At 40.2% G+C, this 23,857-nt stretch overlaps 2 protein-coding genes across 2 annotated transcripts; both read right to left on the reverse strand.

The window, feature by feature from the left end:
- Positions 1-395: 395 nt before the first annotated feature.
- LOC136436463 (transmembrane protein 237-like) lies at positions 396-23,724 on the reverse strand. Its single transcript, XM_066430459.1, has 19 exons — positions 23,680-23,724; positions 15,576-15,616; positions 15,168-15,187; positions 14,933-14,977; positions 14,127-14,312; positions 13,346-13,390; positions 12,132-12,200; positions 10,966-11,034; positions 10,340-10,423; positions 9,621-9,722; positions 9,301-9,403; positions 8,718-8,764; positions 8,276-8,404; positions 6,548-6,654; positions 5,769-5,971; positions 5,314-5,390; positions 3,568-3,706; positions 2,970-3,091; positions 396-764 (listed from the first exon to the last, which is right to left on the reverse strand). The coding sequence occupies exons 1-19, from the start codon at positions 23,710-23,712 to the stop codon at positions 697-699; spliced, it is 1,689 nt and encodes a 562-aa protein (XP_066286556.1). The 5' UTR covers positions 23,713-23,724; the 3' UTR covers positions 396-696.
- Positions 20,806-23,334, reverse strand: LOC136436464 (uncharacterized). The gene is made up of 3 exons (XM_066430460.1): positions 22,921-23,334; positions 22,494-22,610; positions 20,806-22,348 (listed from the first exon to the last, which is right to left on the reverse strand). Exons 1-3 carry the CDS (start codon positions 23,165-23,167, stop codon positions 21,309-21,311), a joined length of 1,404 nt encoding a protein of 467 aa, XP_066286557.1. The 5' UTR covers positions 23,168-23,334; the 3' UTR covers positions 20,806-21,308.
- Positions 23,725-23,857: the final 133 nt, after the last annotated feature.

Consider the following 23,857-nt stretch of genomic DNA (forward strand, 5'->3'; position numbering starts at 1 on the left):
GTAATCTCTGCCTTCTTCTACTTCATACATTCTTGTTTGTCTCTGCACTGACAAAACCAGAATTAACAAGAGTTCAGGGACCCCATACCTCCATGAAACATTTTAATCATGCAAATGACTCACACATTCACATAATCTATGCATGGTTATGTACACCTTTAACTTACTTAAACATATCGCAAGTGTGAAATCATGATGAACTACATAGATTAGGCAGGTATCTCATTGGGCTGCACCTGTTTGAGAAAGACATTAGCCAACGGGTGCCAATTAGTTGCCTGAAATGGCGATTTTTAAAGATAAGTTCCAAAACCAATTGCAATTGGCAAAATGGCGTGAATGGGCACAAACTAGATACCAGAAATAGATGTCAGTCAAAAAGGTAATTAACAACATTTTGCAAATGTGTCGTTGAGTTTATTGATGAAAATACAACAAAACTACCCGAAAGTGACATTGTAGAAAAACTGTATAATACACAAGTTAGCATATGCAAAATAGAATATTTCTGACTACGCAAAACAGCTACATTTTAGCTACTCTTTGTACATTATCTACAAATAGATTACAATGCAAAAAGCATGCTTAGTGACTTGGAAGGCTTGGTAAAAAAATTAAGTATTATTAAAGATAGTCTTAAAAGAATATAAGGTTATCAGGTCTCGAGCAATTGAGCTGCAGTTCCGTTCAGCATTGCTAGGCGACTGGATTCCTGGGAACCATTTCTGTTGCAACAAGGGAGTCCTCTGGGTCATAAAGATGTTCTGCAACAAACACATGAACTGATTTAGGGATACTGAACTTAATTCCTTTCAAATATCAAGAATATAGGTAGAATCTCCTGAAATTCAATATGGGTACCAAATTTTTCCCCATGGTCTAAATAAGTACATGCCCTTTGCAAGGAATAGCTACCAAATCCTACCAACACAAATTCTTTTGCACTTTAAACAATAAGTAATTGATACCGAGAAGTTCAACTTAATCTCAAAGTAACCTTTTAGGGTATAAAGACATCAGCATGTCTAAAGGTCACAATGGACTTTTTAGCTCACAAAACTTGCTGTAGAGCCTTCTTAGCTCTAAGGTGGATTTTAACAGACCTCCACTTGAGCATTTCCAGACACAGTTAAAAATTTTACTACAGCTGCTAATAAAGATGAATTCACCCAAGACGTTTACCTCTAATTTGTATGTGATTGACAATTGCAATCCGCCAAAAAAACAGGAAGAAATTGTCAATTTAGCTGGAAAGCTCATCTGTGCTGATAGAATTCATTCTGTAGCAGGTTCAAACTATAATTTAAAACATAACCTTTTTTAGAAGTAAAAGAAGTCGTATCCATCAGGGCCTTACAACTATCGCTGAACAAAGACGGCAGACGCTATAAACTTTCTGCAATATTTGGTTCATTGAGTAGACAAATACCTGACATGCTGTTTAGTTGAACAGTTATATTTTTGCGTTTCGGCGCATGCGCGCCGGAACGCATTGTCCTGGCTTTTACCTTCAAGCAAGGACCAGGGAAGCTTGGTTCAACACTGTGTCGCACACAATAAGACCTTATATGGCAATACGTTCTCAAATCCTTGTATAGCCGTTGCCTTATATGGCAAGAGAGCACGAAAAGGCAGGCAGGCTAGATTTGCATGTGACACAGGAGGGCGACCGCATGTAACTGCTACAACTGTTCGGAAATATCATTGCATTGTGGTTTCGGACTTTGATATCCTGAAAAATGACCATATTACATCTATTCCACAAGATTGCAGAAGAAAAAAAATGATTTCGTCAAGAAAACGAGCAAAAATCGGCATAAATGATACCATATAGTGAGTTTATAGCATTACGTCCAAAGTAAGTAAGGACGTACCGCAGCTTGGCCGATCTGGCAACGCGAAGCACTTCGGACCCAGAAGATCCGGGTTCGTGTCCGTGCATGAATTTTTTTTTCTTTTTAGATATTGAATATCAAAAATATATATTGATATTATATTAATCTATCAATATCATATTTATGAATATCATTTTTTTCATTAATAAATAAAGAAATATTTTATATTTGTTATTCTTAAATATTCATTTAATATATACAAGGCCTTTGTCTTATGAACAGGACTTCATAGATTCCAAACCCGGCATTCGAATTTTTCTGTTCATTGTAATGGAAAATACCGTGCAGCGGCTCCTATGCGCGGTAAGATGATTCTTGCAAAACACTCGCCACTAAACTTCTATCCCCGATGTAAACAGAGGCTCTTGATGTTGTTTGCAAAACAGCGATTCTTTGTTACAGTAGCAAATGCTCCATTGTTCAGTATCGACTTCATTCAGACAACACGGACGTGGAAAGTGGCGCCCCTCGGCACAAAACTATGGGAATTTTCATGAATTTTAGCAAAATTACCCAGGAAAATAAGGAAGAAATGTTGTAAATGCGGAAACCAGAATAATACGGATGAGGTAGCTGTTGATTTGTTTGACATTTGGTAGTCATTTTAGATAGAACCTTAGCTGTTATGAACTTCTATTTCACTTAATTACCATAGTGCTGATGATTCAATGGTGCTTTTTCAAATTTTATGTTTTATTGCGTGCCATGTACATAATTACATTGATAGCTTTTATAATGAGCCTATTATACATTTTACAAATAAGCACAAGTTGTAGGCCAAGACCAGCTTTTTCAAAAGCACTTAAGTTAGTGACGTAACTTCAAAATTGCTTTCCCCAATCTGCCTTTCTCTATTAAAACAGTACTCATTTCCCAAAATGACAATTTTTCTTATAGACTGAACAGCCCTTGAGTGACTTCCTCTGGCAGATTTTACTTCAAGTAAAGGGAAAAGACAATTCACACTTATAAACGTAGCCGAAACGCCAGCTTTTTTTAAAAGCTCTTGTTTCCTTTCTGTTGGAAATTCAGTTCAATCCTGCTATAGAAAATTATACTGCATAAATGAAGTACCTGAGGTGTGATCTACTGTCGGGTTGAGTGCCACGATGAGCCAGCCCAGTATGGCCCCTCCTACCCTCATGGTGTTGATGATTCTCCAGATGTACAGTCTGTTGGCCGCGTCTGAATCAGTCCTGTAAGGAACCAAGCAAGTCAAGTTGGCAAAGAGATTAAAGCACACATAAAAGAGTGATTTTGTACCTTGTTATGGTCACATACTCAATACAAATGTACAGTAATATAAAACCTGTACAAGTTACCACCTCGACCTCTACATAAGGACCACCTGGCCAATGTGACCACTTTTTGCTGGTCTCTTGGAAAATTTTTCCCATTGATACAAGCATTAAGACTTCCGTCTATAGTGACCACCTGTCAACATAGACCAGATTTCTTGAGCAGTTTGACAAGCTTGCTAAAGTCATGATGCATTCTGTTCCCTGAAACTAGACACAACTGCACACATGTTTCAATAACAACAATAAGAATAGCAATATAATGGACAGAAATAAACTTTTAATTGTTTGTTAGGCTTACATAGAAAATGATTTCTACGATAATAAATGTCTGCCAAATGTGTTGAGGAAGCTGGTAAGAACCGTGGTCTCACCAGAGGTCCTGGTTGGTGGTTGCCACGGTTACTGTACTGACGTCTGACGGCAGGACGGTGGGAGTGGCCTCCACAAACAGGCCGATCCTGTCATCTATACTGGCTATACTCACACTGAAGATGATGGAGATCAGATAAACTGGGGGTAAAATTGAGAAAAAAATGACCTTGGGACAAATCAATGAATGACTGTCAGAGGTTGTGTACAATAGATTCATCCCATAACCCTGCCCACCTCAATTAAAACATAGAAATGCAAAATAAAAACATAGAAATTCAAATATTTAACGGACATGCAACCATTCTCTTATTGGTCGAACTGCTTATTGCCATTCTCTCATTGGCTGAACTCCTAATTGTGATGGACAGTGAGGATATGTCTATTGTAGGATGGAATTTCTTTTTGGAGAGAGGGAAACTCATTGTACATTTTACCCCCTTTCATCCTCATCATCCTTTTGGAATATTTCATAACATATGAAAATACATAGAAATCATACACCATTGCCTGCTCATACAGTAGATTCCGCATATCTGTATAGCCCATTTGTCAGCGCAAATTATACGACTCCCCGAACTATACGACTGTCCGAACTAGCGATATTGACGTCCCGAAGGAGGGGAGGGGGGGCGAATTGGATTTTGGGCAAGACACACAATTACGCTAACGCTTTCGCAACTTTATTTTGCAAAATTTTAATCAAAGTACAATCCGACCTTTTCGTCGATCTTAACGTCACCATATGGATAAATACGCGATCCATTTTGTTCAGATAAGCCCGAACTGCGTGGGAAACTCCTGCCAAATAAAAAACTCCCGCTGCATGTTGATCACGTGAAATCTTACAGTCAACCAATCAGAGCACAGGTTTTTATGACGTAAACGAATCAGCGCGTAGAAAAATGCATATCAATGAGTAAACAAAGATGGCCGCCCAGCGTCACCAGACCTTCGTCGCTTTATTTTTGTCTGAAATCGCGACGTAAAATACGATTCATCTACGCTACATAAGCAGGATTTTCACGGGGAAAGAATCTGAGGAATAGGTTCTCCGTCGAATACGGCCACAAATAACTGTAAATCGCGGCAAAATACAGCGTAGAGGCTCAAATGCTCCGACAAAAATCGTGTTTTTCTTTTCGTATTTTTGTTCACTTTCGTCGCTTGAGTCTTGAAAAACAGGTTTTGATGAGATCACCGTATGTCAAAGGCACCGATATCGATTGTTTGCAAGCATGACAATAGCGAGTAACAAAAGAATGTGATTGTTGAACGGTAGACGGCGTCCCCACTCCCGAAACAACAATTCAAATCCAAAATTTAGCTGTAGTTGTGGGTCATTTTACGATAAAATCGGACAAGATTCTATACAATACCCCGAACTTTACGATTATGGGCTATACAGATATGCATTGTTTTTACAATTGAGTGAATGGTAAATGGTTTGGTGTTTTGGAATTCTATACAGAAAGACGAAATATACAGAAAAAAGGTATACAAATAATTGGCATATACTGTACAATTTGTTCCTTTCTTTGGCAAGAAAAAAATCCTACCTTAACCTACTATTTTCACAGTTTTGGCAGTGACCGCTCACAACAGTATCAAAACATCGCAAATATGTGTTTTGTAATTCTACTGTACTACAGAATTGTTCCAGTTGGGAACTTCAAACAATGCAAAAACTTCCTTTTCCCCCCTACCACAAAATAAGACCACCCCAAAAGTAAATGCCTTTACAGTACCTAGAATAGAGATAGCACCAGACTGAGGCGTGAGAAGGCTTCGGAAGAACCTGCGGTTGGGACGGGCCACGTCATAACTGTAGGAAGCATAAAACCATAAAAATGATAAAAATCACACAATATTTCAGTTTTCCCCACAAATTAGATTTGAGAAACCTTAGAATCAATTCAAGACATGAATATTACAAAAAATTACACAAAAAGTCAGCTTTGATTAGGGACGTCCCCTTGGATGGAATGAAAGGCCAAAACTTTCAGGTTTGATGAGGAGAGCCATACCTCGAGCACTCATCGAAAAGAGAAGGGGTCCTTCCTGGTGTGAGTGGATCAAACCTTACTACAGTCTAGTTTTATGTAGCTAGTGGATATTCTTTTCTTTTTTTGATACATGTGTTTTGTAAATACTGTATGGGTTGTCTAGCCTGAGACAAACAAACAGTAAATAAACAATTCACCTGTCGAACACAGAGACTGTACAGATGGCCAGTAGTATGTAGAACAGTGACTGTGCCGGCTGGGCCAGTCGGCTGTACTGCTGGAGGAAGTTCAGGTCTCCCTTCTCCGTCAACAGGAAGACCACGATGCAGTGCCACAGCGAGTAACCGGCCAGGATCCCATGGCAGAACAGCGCAAACTTCTTAAACCCTCGATGAGTCGACTGCAGGGGAGAGATTATAACCCTTAGCAGGCCAAACTACAATATGTACCTCCATTACTATGCAGCAGTATATATGCTTGTGTTATGGAGTAACCATTGCATTCTACTACTTTCTACAGGTGCAGGTTAAAGACAAATTATTGTCAGCTTTTACTGGGCATATTTTTGTTTGTTTTGGAATATCAAGGGAACTTTATGGACACAACAAATGTACACATACCATGCCACACGTACGTACACATACTTTTGTAAGGTCCTATACATGTACATCTATTGATACATTAAATTAAAGTAAATACAATCATTAAGATTTTAACATAGTAATCATAAGGTATAGGAGTATAAATGTATCACAAAGAAATCTGGTTTCCTTTTTGCAGTTTTTATGGTGACCTGCCACCAATTTAGCATTTTCACTTGACGAACATGCATCTCCAATGCATTACTATACTACAGAATTGTTTCAAGCACAAATTCAAAACGCAACAAAAACCTTCTTTTCCCTCCTGCCACGAAATACAACCACTGCAAAAGTAAATGAATATACAGTATTTGTAGACAGTAGGGTTTAGTTACCAGTGCCAGTTCCCCTGTAGTCCTGTCTGCCTTGTCCTGCTCTGCATATTCTTCATCCGTCTCCTGTAACCGTGACAACCGTCGTCGCTGCTCCACCCGGAAACCACCTTATTTGGAACAAGGACAGCATTCAATTTTTGCCAAAACATCATGGGCCGAGCAAATCCATACAATTGGGAGGCAAATATCTAATCATGCAAATGTAGTCGGAAACACTTCCCCAAAGGGCTCTATGGATTAACAATTATCTGGTAGCTTTGTATGTCAATCATTCTACATGATGTCCCAGGGTCTGGTATGAGGGTAAAAGCACCACTGGTAGTGTGGCAGTGTGTGTGGTACCCATGTACATGTCTATATGTATGTATGTTTTACATTTTTAGACCCAAGGTCTTATGCTACATGCTTTAGAAAATTACTTTATCTTATTGATTCTGGCATTCCACATGCGCCTGTTTCTTGCTTGCCTAGCTAAGTGTTCAAAAGGTAAGTGTTCACAGTCCATCAGCAGGGAGCCTTCCGGCGGGGTGTCTCCTCCGCACACGTAGGCTTTCAGGGTGCGCCTGACCAGTCTGGAGGGGTCCATGCGGAGAATGTGGCCCAGGTACCGGAGTCTCCTACTGCGGATGGCTGACATCAAGTTGTAGTCTGGGTTTGTTGCTGTGTCCCGAAAATGTTTCTTAGTGATCACGTGTAGACATCTGCTGTTGAAACCGTTGACCATTCTTGTGATGTCCTGCGTCATGTCCCATGCTTCACAGCTGTGGGTGAGGGTTGAACAGACAGAAGATTTGTACAGACGTATCTTCATTGGATGCGGAAGTCTGTGGTCCCTCCATATATGTTGTAGGGAGCTGAAGCGGGATTGTGCGATGTCCATTCTGTATTTCACATCTGCTCTCTGGTCACCATCACATTGCATGCGGCTTCCAAGATAGTCAAATGTGTGGACGTTTTCTAGTTGTTGGCCTTGTAGGGTGACGTGGCCACGTTCCTTTTCCTTGGCAACTCTCTTCTGGCGCTGTACTTCCTTGTCCGCGAGGCTACCGGCACGTGACCGGGTGTTGGCGGTGGAGGGGTGATGTAGGCACCAGCGACTCCGGTGAATGGCTAGCCCTCTTTTTGTTGGAAAATCTCTTGTGCAATCTGGGCATTTGTGTTTTAGGTTCAAGGCAGCTACCTCGGCCTCTGTCGTCGTTGATACACGGTCTTTACGGTGTATGTGCATGGCTTTTGTTTTTGGGACTGTCCCATGTCTATATATTTACCAGGGAAAAAGGGAGTCCTCATCATCAGGGCATCCCCTGCAACAGGAGAGCATCTAATTTCTTTGTTTTCTTCGTGTAGGGCGTCCAGAGAACTCCCTAGTGCCCTTCTACATATAGCTATTAGCCTGATGTCCACACACCTAGAAATATGAACACTGTACTTACTTTTGCAACAAAACACAGTTACCCATTGACAAGCAACTGGATAAAATTTTGAAGCAGTCAGACGTTTCAGACAGCATCTGCTATCTTTCCTCGGTGACTATCACCTCGATATCATTAACATTCCAATTCAGAGCTTTGGTATGGGAAGTGGTTCTTCTTTCCATTAGACATTGACAAAAGATAGCGGATACTGTCTGAAACGTCTGACAGCTTCAAAATTTTATCCAGTTGCTTGAGTAACTGTTTTTTGGCATATCTTCTTACCTGGATGTCTAACCTTTATCAAAGTACTTACTTTTGGTTTCCACAAAGAGCGGTCCTACAGGCTGGCTGGTCATGGAGGAGACCTTGTGGGGTTTCTGCATGTCTGTGGTCTTGTCACCAACGATGATGTCTTCATCTGCCACCATGAAGTCTACCGAAACTGTAAACACACGAAACAATTTTCTGGGGCACAATCAAGACACATAAAATGGTGCATTTCCTAGAACACTGCAAATCCAGCCCTGGCATACTGTTTATTATTTAATTTTCGCAGAGTTTTTTTAAGTTCTCGGTTTTCGCAGTGACCTGTCACTGTGAACCTATCCCACCGCAAACATTTGTTCTTTCTTGCATTATTTAAGTTAGTACAACTGTGAACTCAAAGACAATGCACACTCTTGACTTTCACTATAGCTATACCACGCAATTTAAGTGCAGCAAACTCAAATCTTTTTAATTTGCAGTATACAAACCTTCTCCATCTGCTTGGTAGGCCTCATCAGCTGAAGTCAGGTTAGTCCTGAAAGGAGGAGAGTACTGTAAGTCTTCAAACTTTCACAGTGCTTTTATTTTTGTGGTGACCTCTCTGCCGTGAACTTGTGACACCACAAACGTGCGTTTTCATCGAATTACTACGGTACTACAGAATTGTTTCAACCATGATCATTACAAAACACAGCAAAAACCTCCCTTTCCCTCCAACCACAAAATAAAACCACCACAAAAGTAAATGAATTTACAGTAATCATTGGTGACATTTGTTTCATTAAGTCCTTTTTTGTTAGACCCCCCAGCTTAATGTGATCAGCTGTTTTCTAGGATCTTTCATGACAAAGACATGTAAGAACAACATGAAACAGAACTTTGGAGTAGTAGAAGAATCGAAATAATGGTTCTATGAACTTCTATACAACTTCAATAAGCAATAATAGGGTTTGTAAATGATCACACATTTCTTTACAACTACTTCTTAACATGCTTGAATGCCAAGCAAGTCAATTGATATTACATCAAAACACAAGTCAAGGGACAAAGCAAGCAGTGCAGTTTTTTTACCTGGCATTTTTCTTCTTTTTCTTCTTCCCAGGCTGGGGACGAGGGGGTCGGGCCTTCTCACCTCCCTCCCCCTCCCCCTCCGCACTCCCTTCCCCCTCCCCCTCTGGAGCAACAGACATGTCCATATTCAAAGTTTTGTACTAACAAAAATTTCCTGACATAGTATGGCTAGTTCAACAGTTTGGATGAAGATAATGACAAATCGAGGCCTCAGGAGCAGAGCCATTAACACCCCTTTGTCCTTTTCTGTAACTTTCCCATATCAAACAAAATCTAATCCAAAAGAAGTACAATATACTTCTTATATTATGATGATGTACCAGGTCTGGATTTGGGTTTCCTACGCTTCTTTCCGGAATCTGGTATCTCATCGATTCCTTCCTCGCTCACCGACCTCCGCACACGTGGGGACTTTGTGACGGCTGAAAGAATGAAACCTTAGTATCAGATTCCGTAACTTAAATACAATTACATGTACCTTCATTGCCATGATACTTGTTCAACATAGGGTTAACAAGAAACCATCAGAATGTTTATATCATAAATCATGACTACTACAAACTATCTTATATACTGGTACATGTAAATATCTAGACCCGGAAAGCTTCCTCATGTACATATATGTGATGCACTGAAAGAAAAACTCAATCTGTACATGTCAAATAAGAATTTTCCGACACACACAATCGGCATACAAAAAATGTCTGAAAACCAAATATCTTGAGAAAGTTCCTTGTTCACATTTGCATGTATACACGAATACATACTTTGATGGAAACATGCATGCATGACTATGGCCTGTAAAAGAAATTTTACTAATATAGATACTGTGCAGGGGACCCAAGATTACCCTTGAGGTACCCCTGTTCGTTGCAAGGAAGTTCAACAAAAACATACACAAAGAAGTGACATGAACACTCAAGATATGATTTCCTTATAAATATGTGTTCATGGCTAATGATATGTTTTGTTTATGAAAATGTGCATATGGCTTATGACATGTGTTGTTTGTGAAAACGTTTATGTGTTTGTAGCTTACACTTGATCTGGGCCTTCCTGGCAGTACGAGGGGAGGGAGTGACTCCACTACTCTCACTGGTTTGTGTGAGGAAGGTGGTCACACCTTTATCAAAGTACACAGAGAGAGGGACAGGAAGGAGATAGTAGTAGTCAAGCAGAGAAAACATACAGAAAAACAACATGTAGGGTGGACAGAAAGATCTAGTACCGCTTTCAAAACTTTTGAAACTGCCATTTTCAAAACTACTATTTCTGAATAATGTAAAATTCCAGCTGTTAGCATTTTACCAATTGTACAATATTGCACTGCAATGGTTATAGTAAAAAGCTTCTTGTACAATTTTGTAAGTACACACAACTTGAATGTAACACTGATATTTCTGTTACAAACAACCTTATTGTACACATCAAGACAACAGAAAATATCCAGCATATCTGAAACTTGCACAAATCTTAACCTTCTCCCTGCTGAAATAGCCTATGGGCACCAATTTTTTTTATTAGAGTTAGGCAGCAGGGAGAAGGCTACAGTTCAATAGAAGCTTACACTATCAACTTTGTAATCAACTTCTCAACATGCTCTACAGTGTGTCATATTCCATAGTGCATTTGACATGCCAAACTTCTGCAATTTACAAAACTGACCCTGCCGAGAAATGTTACGCTTGGTTTTTGGAGAGGCTGCTGGATTTCTGCCGTTTTCCCCTCGTCTGCCTAAACCATTATCAAGAATGGAGTATGGTTACGAGAAGGGGGAGGGGGGCAGCAGAAAAACATAAAAAAAGCACAGAATAGAAATGTAGCATGTCGTATTGTAAGTGGGAAAAGTAATCATTATCACATGATAGAAAAACAATGATAAAGGGGATGTAGCTTTAATGATATATTACAAAGAGTTGAGGACAAACATAAGAACTGAATGCATGATACATACATTGTACATGCATTTATATGTGATAATATTAAATACTATGTACAATGGAAAAAAAAATTCAAAAAAGCAAAATGTGATGTATGCATCAAGAAAATCCATTGGTTTATCGATATATGTGGCATACTTGTATTGTAATGTAAGTACAGTAAAGTACTGCTTGTAAGCTAATTGTTTTTCCTCTGGAGTTTCTTTGAAACCTATTTTGGGTATTATCAATATCAAATTTCATCACATTCAACATTCTTACAAAGCAGCAAATGTCCAATATAACCTGATACAAAATATCATCAACAAACATAGCAGGCTAGCTAGACAAAGGATGGAGGTATCAAAAAGACATAGCCTGGAATCCATCCTACTTAAGCTCCAGCCTGTTCTCCGATCGCTTCCCTGAAGAATAGTCTGGCACCTGTACCCTTGAAATGTTTGGCCCTTACATAATCGTTAACATTCCATTTTAAAGGACCACGCAACACAAAGCCAATCAGAGCTCTCGCTTACATTTCAGATGAACATTCAAATGTCAAATGATCGTCTATCAACTGTTGCCAGACTGTTATGAGGAAAAGCAGTGCAAACTGGATACTGTAAATGCATTTAATTTTGCCAGGTTTAATTCTACCATTTGTCTACGGTAGGGATAAAATGGAGGTATTTGCGATGGTTTTTAGGTCGCAGCTGAAACGAGGGGATAGGCAAGCAAAAGACAAAACAAGCATTTTGCGGTGGTTTTAATCTTTTTTGCTACGTCACCGCGAAAACTGTGAACATTGATTAAATCATCACAAAAATCGACAGTAGCTCGAATAGGACGAGTTCCAGGCTATGAAAGGCATGCAGTAGCAGGAAAAGAAGGGAAGGTGCCGGAGAAGAGTACCTCTGTGGTGCCGCCGCCTTTGCCGAGGAGAGACTGCCACCTTGTCTTTCCCTTCCTCGTCATCCAAAGCTTTGTGCAAGCGTGAGGAAGGGTGGAAGAAGAGAGGCAGAAACGGAGGACAAGTGGTCAAACCCACAGTGAGTGAATACCAACTTTGGTGTGAAAAGAGACGGGTGCAATTATAGCAAACTAACTACAGCTTCAGTGCAGATGTTCATAGCACAAAATGACTGAGTTGAAACTTGAAAGATTCAAGGAAGGCCATTATATAGGGAATAATGTCCTTGATTCAAGCAAGCTGCCTAACAGAAACATGCATGTACGTAGATAGTAGTCATATACATGTATAACACAAGTTGAATGCTATGTTTGTATTGTTTTCTCTAACCTTGACGCCAGGCCTTCAATCCTTGTCCATATTGTAAAAAATCATACCTAGTACATGTATATTATGATTCTATTTGAAACAGCTATAACCTTCATGCATGAATAACACAGTTAACTGTTAGCTTTTTCTTAAACTGTATGAAAAAGAGTTAGATGGAAAATAGAACAAAGGACCTAAATGTACAAGCAGTACTAAATGTACATGTCCTTTGTACATGTACATTTACCTATATTACACATGAACCTACATGTATATTACACAGCCATTGACATACATGTAGATTTTATTGAAACCATGCAAAAAGTACAAGGACTTAGCAGTAGAAGTCTCTACATGGTATACTACAACTAAAACATTAAATACATGCCTAGACACAGGCTGCTCCAAAGATGATTTCCATGGGCAAATGTTGCAGTATAGTTTCTTCACCCTCCATAATGAAAGATCTCTCTGTCACTATAAGCTGGCTCACAGTTTGAAATGCACATGGGCGAGGTCAAAGGTGAAGGCCCTTAATTTGTAAATAGCTCTTGTCTAGACCTGTTTTGTTTTTTGTCACAGGGGCTTTCAACTTTCACAAATAACCTACAATGTATCACACTGCACAAGTGCATTTCAAACCATGAACTAGCTGATAGATCATAAGGTTGCTTAGCTCCATACCCCAGAATCATTTTTGGAAGAGCCCTCACTACAGCAGGATTGGACAAAGGATGGGATCAGTACACTACATGTATGTTTGTGGGTTAAGTTCTGCAAGCAGCTCTAAATCTGTGGACAGATGTTAGTAAGGCAGGTGAGGGATGTTAATCATTAGTGCCTTCACCTTTGCTTTGTCTCTTGCTCTTTTCTGACAGGTCAGTGCCAGCACCTGCAAGGAAACTTACAACTTTAGTTCACCCGCAAAGCATAACAGTCCACCTATCAAGCGTTTTCATCTGACGTCATTGCTGTGTTCGAACACCATGTTAGTGTCTTTTTTTGCATTTCAGTGAATCGTAGTTCTAGGGCATTTTTGGACATTCAAAGATCTTCTGACCCTCTCAAATAACCACTATCAAGTGTCTACAGCTCAAAAAGGAGACTGCAAATGTACCAGAAGAATAATTGAAACAATGTGAGAAAATACAAAAATAATGTGTACCCTTAAGCTATGATCCATTGAAATGCAAATAGGGACACCAACATGGCTTCTCAAATACTATATTCTAACTGAAGGTATATGCAAGTCAGGTGGAGCATAAATTCAAAGTAAATTGTAAGATGATTCTGCATTTGCGTCTCTAATTCCTTCCATGTTGAATGTATCTTACCGTTACAGTATATACATGTAGTAGTCACTACTGATGCGCACACACACACACACACACACACAAACGCATGCATGCACACATACACACAAACAAATAAAGACAAACACATTGGTTTATAGACAGATCCTATAGCCCCAGCCACCTCTGTCAAAACGTAGACGTGCAAAATAAACATATAAAAGTGCAAATGCTTTGGGGATGTGCAGCCACTCTCTCATTGGTCGAATAGCTAATTGCCATCCTCTTATTGGCTTAACTTCTAATTATGATGGACAGTCAGGATCAGTCTATTACCTTCTTCCTCCACATTTCTGGACTGTCTCTTCTTCCTCTGCCTGGCCTTCCTCTCCTGTCGGTCCTGCTGTGGTTCCCAGACGTTGTCCACGCTGCCGTTGGCCGACGCCCCATCCTCCACCCCGTCTACCCCGCCCCGAGACGCCAACGCAGACGACGACAGCTGAGAATCACTCCCGGTGATCCCTAGGACAATGTAGGAGAAAGATTGAAGACGTTATCAAATAACATCAAGAAACTGGAAAATGTATCTAAAATACTGTTTTAGATCACAGGAAAGCTACACTTTCACTGGTCATAAGTCATATAAGACAGAAATATGCTATTGAAAAGTGTATGCAAACTTATGAAGGATACTACATGTACTATACAGAAAAGAAAACACACAAAATCAAACCACCACAATATCTAATGACTAATAAAAATGACATATTTACACAGAAATGCACCACAAAATTGTATCGACAATCTAACCTTTATCATACAATATAGGTGTAGTTGATTTACGCTACATTATAAGTACTGTAAATCATAAAATATTTGCTGTAGTTTTATTTTCGCAGTGAGAGGCCTAGGTCATCGCGACTTCATCCCACTATGAACATGTACTCTTTCGTTCACTGTGTAACTGTTACTACTACTAAATTCTATAATTAGTATAAATATGGTGTGTTTCAACAACAAACTTAAACCATTACAACTCACTGCAAATTTAAATGACCCTGCAAACTTAAAATTATTCACAATACCTCAGCATTGTTTAACTTAAAGACTAAGTGGCCAAGTGCATACTAGTAAGTAAATACCTGCTGACAATCTTTTCTTTTTCTTGGACGTGGTTGCCAAGAGATCTATGTGAATGAAAAAAAGTACATATAATCAAGTGTCCATGTGCAATGGAAAATAAATCAAATGAATAAAGAAAAACTAGATACAAGTACATGATAAGTGAAAGCCTAGTAGTAGAAGTATGATACATTGATTACATCAGAAGCATTGACCAATGAGAAGGGCAATATATTTAATTAGATGTACCCTTACCTGGTCCTTCAGTGATTGTGCTGTCCAATGTAAGGGGAGAAGACACAAGGATATGTGATTATGATACAGTATTTGAATATTCAACGAATACAAATTCAAATTTCATGTAAGAAAATGACAAATCAGCAGGAAGACTATTTGGGACTATTTTAGTTACGTACATCGAAATCAGTCGTTTTAATTACGCCTAATTCATAGCCTGACCCCTCAAATTTTACGAACATTGTAATCTGTACTTTTTTACACAAAGAAAAATTGGCGCCTGAATGTAACGTGAAGCAGAGCAAGCCTGCAGAATTTATTAATACGTAGCTGCCTTCCTGAATTTATCGTAGAGCGTTGATGGTACCCCCCATGCAGGCCCCTATATATAATATTATAACCCCCAAATAACCAATGGGAACTCACCTTGGACCTGGTAGGGGAGGAAGGTTTCTTGGAGGGAGGTCCTATCAGAGAACAGGACAGAAATATGATTCATAAAACTATTTCAAAACATAAGTGCTTTAATTTTAAAAAGTATTTTTCTGTTATATTCATAATTTTGGAGCTGTAATTTTGACCTTTCCCTGAGTACTACCAAGGAGGTTTTATATAGAAGGAGAGCGGACGAGCTAGCGCCCCGCTGGGTCCTTTTGTTTCGCCCCGCTGCGACCCATTGTGTATAGCTGGCGCGGCGCCATCTTTGAACCCGATGCGTGAATCGCGGTTCTCTATGCAAATGAGCTTCGGCATGACGTCACACGTGCCGAGCTTGAGCCGACCGGCAGCCGAGATGCCTCGGGTTTCCGACGATTTCCTTATTTGGGACACCCGGTAGGGTTCGGCTGACGTCATCATTCGATTGAGGACAAAATGGCGGTCATCTAGACATTTGAGTTTTCGTCGTGCGAGCAACATGGGTGAGTTTATGGTCTTTTTCGTCCACAAGTCTCCGTTTTTTAGCGTTCGAATTATAGATCAATAGCTATAATTTCATGTAGCCACAAAAAATTTGTATCGTTATTTTAGAAAGGTTTTTTTTTTTTCCTGAATAGCTGAAGGGTTCCTCGTTCCAAATTTGTAATTTTTGGCGCCGGTACCTGGGTAGATTTTCCGGTACCTGGGAGTGACTTTTTGTATAATTTTCGGGCCCGTCCGTGCATGGAGGTCCTTAGTTCGTGTCCATGGGTTCTTCGGTCATGATTTGGATAGCTATGTGTGTTTCCTTAAGAGACTTTTAGGTCTATTTATGTCGGCTCCCGATTGACATGTTTACCGGCATATTAAAGAAAGTATTTGCGAGCCAAGCCAAGCTAAGTGTGTAACCTCCTTGGTAAGCCAAGCTCAGTCGGCATTATATTGCAATACCACGAGCAAAGTACAAAATACTATAACTTCTGCTAAAACGATCAGTTTTGTGAGAGGTTTGTGATGTACAAATATGATTTTGCAGATCTTATATTATACCTTGTTTGTTCAATGTAATTCAAAGGGAGGTTTGAACCACTTTGTACAGGGAAACTTAAAAGGATGTCTTATTTTTCTAAATTGCTGATATTTGAGAATATTGCTATCATTGTGCTTTGCCCTAGTCCTAAGAAGCCCCCCCTTCAGGAATTGATATTTTGGTAGCATAGGAGGGAAAATTGGACAAAGAAGTTGCACAAAGATACATTAAATTTTGCCTGCTATATACTTGTTTTGTTTCTATTTTATTTGTGTCCGGCCCTGGGTCCATATCAAAAACAAGGACAAAATATCAGTATGTATGTATCTAAATACATACATTTAGATATAACTTTGTGGGTATATGCATATATTACAAATCTTTTGACATGAGCTTCTTAATCTTATCCTTATTCAGATCACAAAGGAAACCTTGCAAGGGTTTGTAGAGTATGCGGCACGCGCTTCAAACCTCCAAAAGATCGGAAACCCAAACCTGTAACTGCATTTCGAGAAACCATTTTGTATCTGTTCGATGGTTTTGACATCATACATGACAAGGAGGACACTCATCCCCCCTTTGTGTGCGAGAAATGCCGGCTCACCTTAATCAAGGCACAAGCAAAGCTTAAAGATGGAAAAGGTGCAACAACAATGTTGGGTGACAAGATGGCAGACTTCCATCCACACACGGAGGACACTTGTACCATATGCAACTACAGACCAACTGGCAGACCAATAAAGAAAACTCCCCCTGGGTTGCGAGCGCCCTCCACAGCGGTACCACCTGAAAACGGCTCAACTTTTGACACACTCACTGATGGAGAGATTATTGACGAAGCAACGAGACACGGATTTGCCCATCTGGGGAGTGCTGGGAATGGTGATCTGGTTTTCGCCAAATATCAGGTCAAGAGCGTTCATGTCAAAATCCAACAGCAGGTCAACGTCAAACAGGACAGGACATGGGAGGTGTTTGTCCATGACAAACCACTTCCTCCATCCCACCCCATATATTCTTCCCGAAGTCTTCCATCCGTGCTCACCAAAGATACAAAGTCAAAGTTGTTTTTGGAACTAAAGGAAAGTTCCATTTGTGTTGGGAATCTTGGATATGACGAACTGTTGAAGAAAAAGAGAGAGGGAGTTGAAAATGTGGTCTTCAAGGGAGTAGATGGAAATGTGGTTGCAAGGGAAGAAACGGGTCCTCATACTGATGACCGAACGATCAGACACGTTGATTGTCATCTTCTCCTTCCGTCCAACAAGTTTTCGCCCAGATGCCCCACATGCACAGCACACGGCAACACGTTAAGAGGAGCACTACACAGGACAAGACACAAGAAGGACCTTGATGTTTCCCATTCATCAAGGGTCTCAAACAAACATCTAACAAAGGAACAGTTGATTGACAAGTCAAAGGATCTGCAGCGCGAAAAACGATTACAGAAGACCCTTGCCTCTAAAGCAAAGGACAGAGTCTGTGATGCTGTGGAAAAAGAAGGTTGCAATGTCAATGAAAATCAACATGTCTTCTTGCAGTCAGTTCTTAAGGCAGCAAAGCCAAAGCCAGGAATGCAGTTCGAAGATGGCTCCGCACAACAATTCTTGTTCCAGCAGCAAGTAAAGCAATCCCAACAACAAGATGCAAGAACTATGAGATGGCACCCCATGATGATCAGGTGGTGCCTGGCCATATTCTACACATCCAATGCAGCATATGATATCATGCGAAACTCTGGATTTCTTCAACTCCCCCACCGCACAACACTTCAACAATATGGAAAATTCACAGAACCCACCCCAGGTTTCAATCCTGATATACTCACAAAGCTCGGAGAAGTTTCAAACCTCATCAACCTGCCAGACTGGAAAAAAAACGTGACCCTTGTTTGGGACGAGATGAAGATCAAGTCAGGCCTTGTGTTCTGCAAATCGTCAGGAGACCTTATTGGTTTCACTGATCTGGGCGAAATCAACAACGAGATGAAGGATTTCGAAAGAAGGTGCCGCGAACAACAGCATGGAACAGATGAACAACCGGACCTAGCAACACATGTCCTTGCCCTAATGGTCAGAGGAATCTTTACAAATTTAGAATTCGTATTCGGCTACTACCCATGTCTGGGGTTTTCGAGCGACCAACTTTACCCAGCAATCTGGGATGGTACAGCCATCCTAGAGGACATGGGCTTCCACGTGCGGGCCTTTGTGTCGGACGGCGCTTCGCCAAACCGGAGGTTTGTCTCATGTTTCTGTAGAATAGATTCTGTTACATAAGGTCAGAGACACATTTTAAGTATTGCTGTAAATTGTAGATGGAAATAAAGTGCATGCCAATCTCTAACATTTGCAGGCTCATTGATGGGTGAAGTCACAACAGTACAATTTGCATCATGTTTTGTTTCAGACACAGGACTACAGTAGATACCATGTGATGTGAATGAAAGATGCGATTAAGGGGCTTTGATTGTTTGACTACAGGTTTTACAAGATCCATGGTGATGATGACGCACAGCTGGTATACTGGACTACAAACAACCACCGACCTGGACACAAGATCTACTTCATCAGCGACGTGCCACATCTCGTAAAAACAACCCGCAACAACCTGGAGAACTCGGGAGCGAACAGGAGGACAAGAAATCTGCATGTGAGTTTTTTTACGTTTGTGTCCTTCTGTTCAAATGCTTTTGTTTTGAAGGTTACTTAGCATTGGTTATCTTCATTAATATTTTTTTTTCCAACAGTACGACGGTCAGGAAATCACCTGGAGGCACATCGTCAGCGTTTATGAGTGGGATCTTGATCCACAGCGCGTGGCATTAGGAATGAGAAAGCTGATCAAGCTGAAAACAGACCACGTTCACCTGACCCCATCCCTCCGTATGCGGGTCAACCTTGCTGCACAGGTTCATATTTGCTTTTGTGTTGTCTTCCAGTTTTGTGTACAGTTTCTTTTGGTGAGGTTAATGTCAATGGTAACATAGTTCCCAGCATGATTTCTTTATTGTATGTTGGCAATTTTTCTGCTTGCATTTAAAGATTATGTTAATATACCAATGTCTTAATATACAAATTTACTGATAATGTCTTAAGTAAGCCATGCACAGTAACATATACATGTAAACAGTGTGGGAAAAATTGTTTTGGATGACACTTAGCTGTAAACATGTCATGCATTTGTATTGAATGGTAAATATCAATCACATTATTTGTACAGGTCCTCAGCAATACAATGAGTTGTACCCTTGCCAGCCAAGGGCGCCATGATACCGAAGGAACCAGGAAGCTCATCGGCATGATGGACAGGTTCTTTGACTGTCTTAATGTCAAAAGTGCTAGGCAGGGAGACCGTACCAGAAAGGACGACCTAAAGCCGTATCGGGATGTCGAAGATGCCAGGTTCACAGTAAGTGTCACAATTCTTACTTTAAGTTCTTTATCTAGACTGGGAAGTAACATTCAAATGTTACATATATCGATAAGGTATAATATGCCTACTAGTTTTTTTTAAATTCTTGTGGGTCAAATATATAGCAGTATACACAAACACAAAAAAACAGCATGGAGTTTAAAAAGTTATGGCTTTATTACAATCAAACAACTCTACTTTCTTTCAGTGGCTGGAGAAAGAGTTCCTGGGCTACCTCCATCGATGGGAGCAGCAGGCTCAGCAGACCCCCGGTGTGACCAAGGATGTGAAGAACAGGATGTGTTTGTCCAAGCAAACACTTGTAGGGCTCAGGATGACAGGTACATTTGTTGCAATACCATAGTCACAGTAAATCAAGGATAAACGTTCTACTGGCGTAATGAAATGATCGAAGATGCTACCTGTTAGCTCCTTGCTAAGTGTAATGTTACCTTTATATTATGGCCCTCAATGTAATGTCTACATCTACATTTTTTTTCAGTTTTATCTTTTATAGAGCTGACAAAGACCCTGCTACAGGAGGAAGGTGTCACCTACGTCCTCAGCGACAAGTTCAACCAAGACCCCCTAGAGCAGCATTTTTCCAAGCAGAGGAGACGCTGTGGAGCTAACGAGAATCCCACAGTAATGGAATATGGTAGGAACGAGGTCAACCTTCATGTGATGGGGGAGATGCTTAGAGCTGTCAGGGGAGGGAATGTTGGAGGGAGGGCACAAGTGCCAATAGACTACAATGATGATACTCCTCTCGCAAAAAGGCCACGAAACAGATAGTTGTTTTTTTTAAGTCTGTGTATTATGCAACCACTTGTATGTACAGATTCTGCAAGTTATTTACAAAATGTCATCTAGTACATGTACATATGTATGTACAGATTCTGCAAGTTATTTACAAAATGTCATCTAGTACATGTACATAACCTATGTATTGCCAAGCATGGCAGCAATATTTGTAATAATGATTACATTATCATTATGACAGGTGTACAAAATATGTAACAAGTTTTTATGGATCTACAGTACTAGTATGGACTGCAAGAAGTAGGCACAACTAGCGTTGTACAAAATCTGAAGGTGCAAGTACAGCTGAATGACTTCATGTATTATATATATATATACAGATAGAGACAATGTGTACAAGCCTATATATAACTGAAATACTGTGACATATAGCATCACAATGTTTTGTAGCAAGTATAAACACAATTGTATATAAGGCTGCATAATATGACTGCAAAGAGCAAAGGCCATACAGTCACCTGCACACAAAAGTGGAGTCATGAATCTTGTGAGTTCAATGACTTCCTTAGAGACTTTTCACCCTTTTTGGATGCTGCTGCATTGTGTACCAGCATGTAAGCATCAGCAAATGCTTTGCACCTTAGGTTGACATAGTACGAAAGGACCTTCTCCATCAAAGCTACACTAGCTTTCTCATCTGTTATGTCACAAGCAATGACGCACCAATACTTGTTCACCAGGAAGTCTGTCTCAAGTTTGCTTATTGTCTCATGTTTTATTCCTGTTGCTATACCCTGGTTAAGCTGCTGAATGTTTGCCGTTGACCGTACAATCTTTTCCATGGCACGGAAGAAAAGGTACACTTTGTCAGTTACATTAAAAAGACCCCCACGATCAACAGCATTTACCCATCCTTCTGTGTACTTCAGAAAAGATGTATCAGAGTGTCTGGTACCTGAGACCTTCCATTGCTCCAAAACTGAAACATAGAGTTTGGCAATCTTATTGTTGCACTTCTTATAGCGCTTCAGTAGTGCATGCGGGATATACCCTGCAACATACCTCAGCACTTGCTCTTCAGCCTCACTCATATTTCTAATGTCATCACTATTACAGTTACCACTTGAAGGTGGGGCATCCACATTGTGCTTCATTTTCAACAGGCCCTCAAAAACTTTCTTTGTAATGAATATATATAATGATGGGCATGGATCCTTCTTAAGCTTAGACATGAGATTGTTCCACATACTGTGGAAGACCTCACCTGAGCATAGCTTGTGATATGCAGCCCACATTACTTCATTACCAGCAGTAAAGAGAACTGAAGTATCTCCAGCAGTTATCACAGAACAAAGTAGAGTAAACAATGTTAAGATGAAGTTCTTAGAGTCAACATTTGGCCAAATATCTAGAATTTCTGTCGCTGTTCTTCTTGCTCTGTTTCCTGGAGTCTCCATACTTCCAAATGTGACCTTCCAGGCGGGATTGTTGGTGGCTTCTTGTAAGGCATCTGTCAGGAGCTGAGGTCCTTCCTGCAGGGCATCCTTTTCCTCAAACTTCGAAGTTGGCCTCTTGACTAAAGAAAAATACAAACAAAAACATGCAAGATATATTAATTGTAGAAAATTGCAATCACGAAGGCTGTAAGGAAGATAGCCGTCTTGCTCTCCAACAAATACAGGAAACTATTTGGTATATATTTATAAAGTCTCCATATTCACCTTTGAGTTTGCGACGTGACTGGGTAGCTTTGCGGGGTCCTTTCGCTGACGTGTTGTTAGAAGCGCCCTGTTCGTCGCTTGTGTTGGAAGTCCCTGGTTGTGGGGCTTCAGCTGTGACTGTGGAAGAAACAAGAGGCACAAATTGACTGACAGGTAGGGTGTATAAAAAGCCTTCTTGGTATAAACTAGATAAATATTTCTACAGATTGGATAGGTAGCTTTTTCAAAGCTATTCTCGATACAAGCGGCTTGTATGGATGGTCAATTGATTTTGGCACGCGGGGCGCTTCTACGCCCCCCTCCCCAAGCCGCGACAAAATATCAGATCGGAGCGCAAAATATATCAGCAACAACATCAAAACAATCGAACTTATTCAACGGTACATTTTCATATAACGTTAGGAATAATCATGAGTCGTTAACTTACTGGTTTCTGGGTGTTCCTTCGACTTGTGTTTGTCAAACCATCGGGCGATTTTGTACTTTTTCCCGCATACTTCGCAAACGTATAATTTACTCGCTGCAGCGTTGGTCACCGCATCGCTTTGATCATCGCCGTCGGAGAGATCATCTTCCACGATATATTCTTCTGACTGTAATGTTTCTAAGTCCTCCTCAAAGTCACTGAAATCGAAATCGCTCCACACGTAATCATCATCGCCGGGTCGCGCCATGTCTGGACGTAAAAACAATGCAAGATCGCCAGAGCGCGCGCGTGGGCTGTATGCAAATCAGGGTAATTCGCACCTTGACGCGACATTGACTTTTCACACCCGTTAGGAGCATAGTACAATGGAGACTTGGCTCGTCCGCTCTCCTTCTATATAAAACCTCCTTGGTACTACTAGCTATAGGATCAGCAAAAATGGTCAGTTCGATATCAAACAACATGAATGAAAACAAACTGTTCAATATCTATATACCTTTACTAGTTTATGAATGTCAATGAAATCGACTGTTTTTCCATTCAACAAAAAAACAACATCATTTCATAATTTTTGAGATCATCCTAATTTTCATACGTTTCTAGAAAAAACTGAAGGCTTTGTAAACTGTAAATTTGCAAGTCTCTGCTGGATCTGTGGTTCAGAATATCTGTCCTGCTGGCCTACGTGTAAACCGTCACGTTCCTCTGAGAAATCTTGTCAACATCCTTGACACAAATTCACCAAATATTTCAACTCACCTGATGAGCGGCCATTTTGAATTTCAATGACATCTCGGGAGATCTCGCGAGATGTCAAATTGAGGGCTACTATGTAGGGTATAAGTATACTAAATATTTTTATCAATCGTAATTTTACTGCTAGAAATAGAGATAGATTTCAATATTATTAATCTAACTTATACCCATAATCAAATCA

The sequence above is a fragment of the Branchiostoma lanceolatum genome, chromosome 6 (genome assembly GCF_035083965.1).
Source record: "Branchiostoma lanceolatum isolate klBraLanc5 chromosome 6, klBraLanc5.hap2, whole genome shotgun sequence".
Taxonomy (NCBI): domain Eukaryota; kingdom Metazoa; phylum Chordata; class Leptocardii; order Amphioxiformes; family Branchiostomatidae; genus Branchiostoma; species Branchiostoma lanceolatum.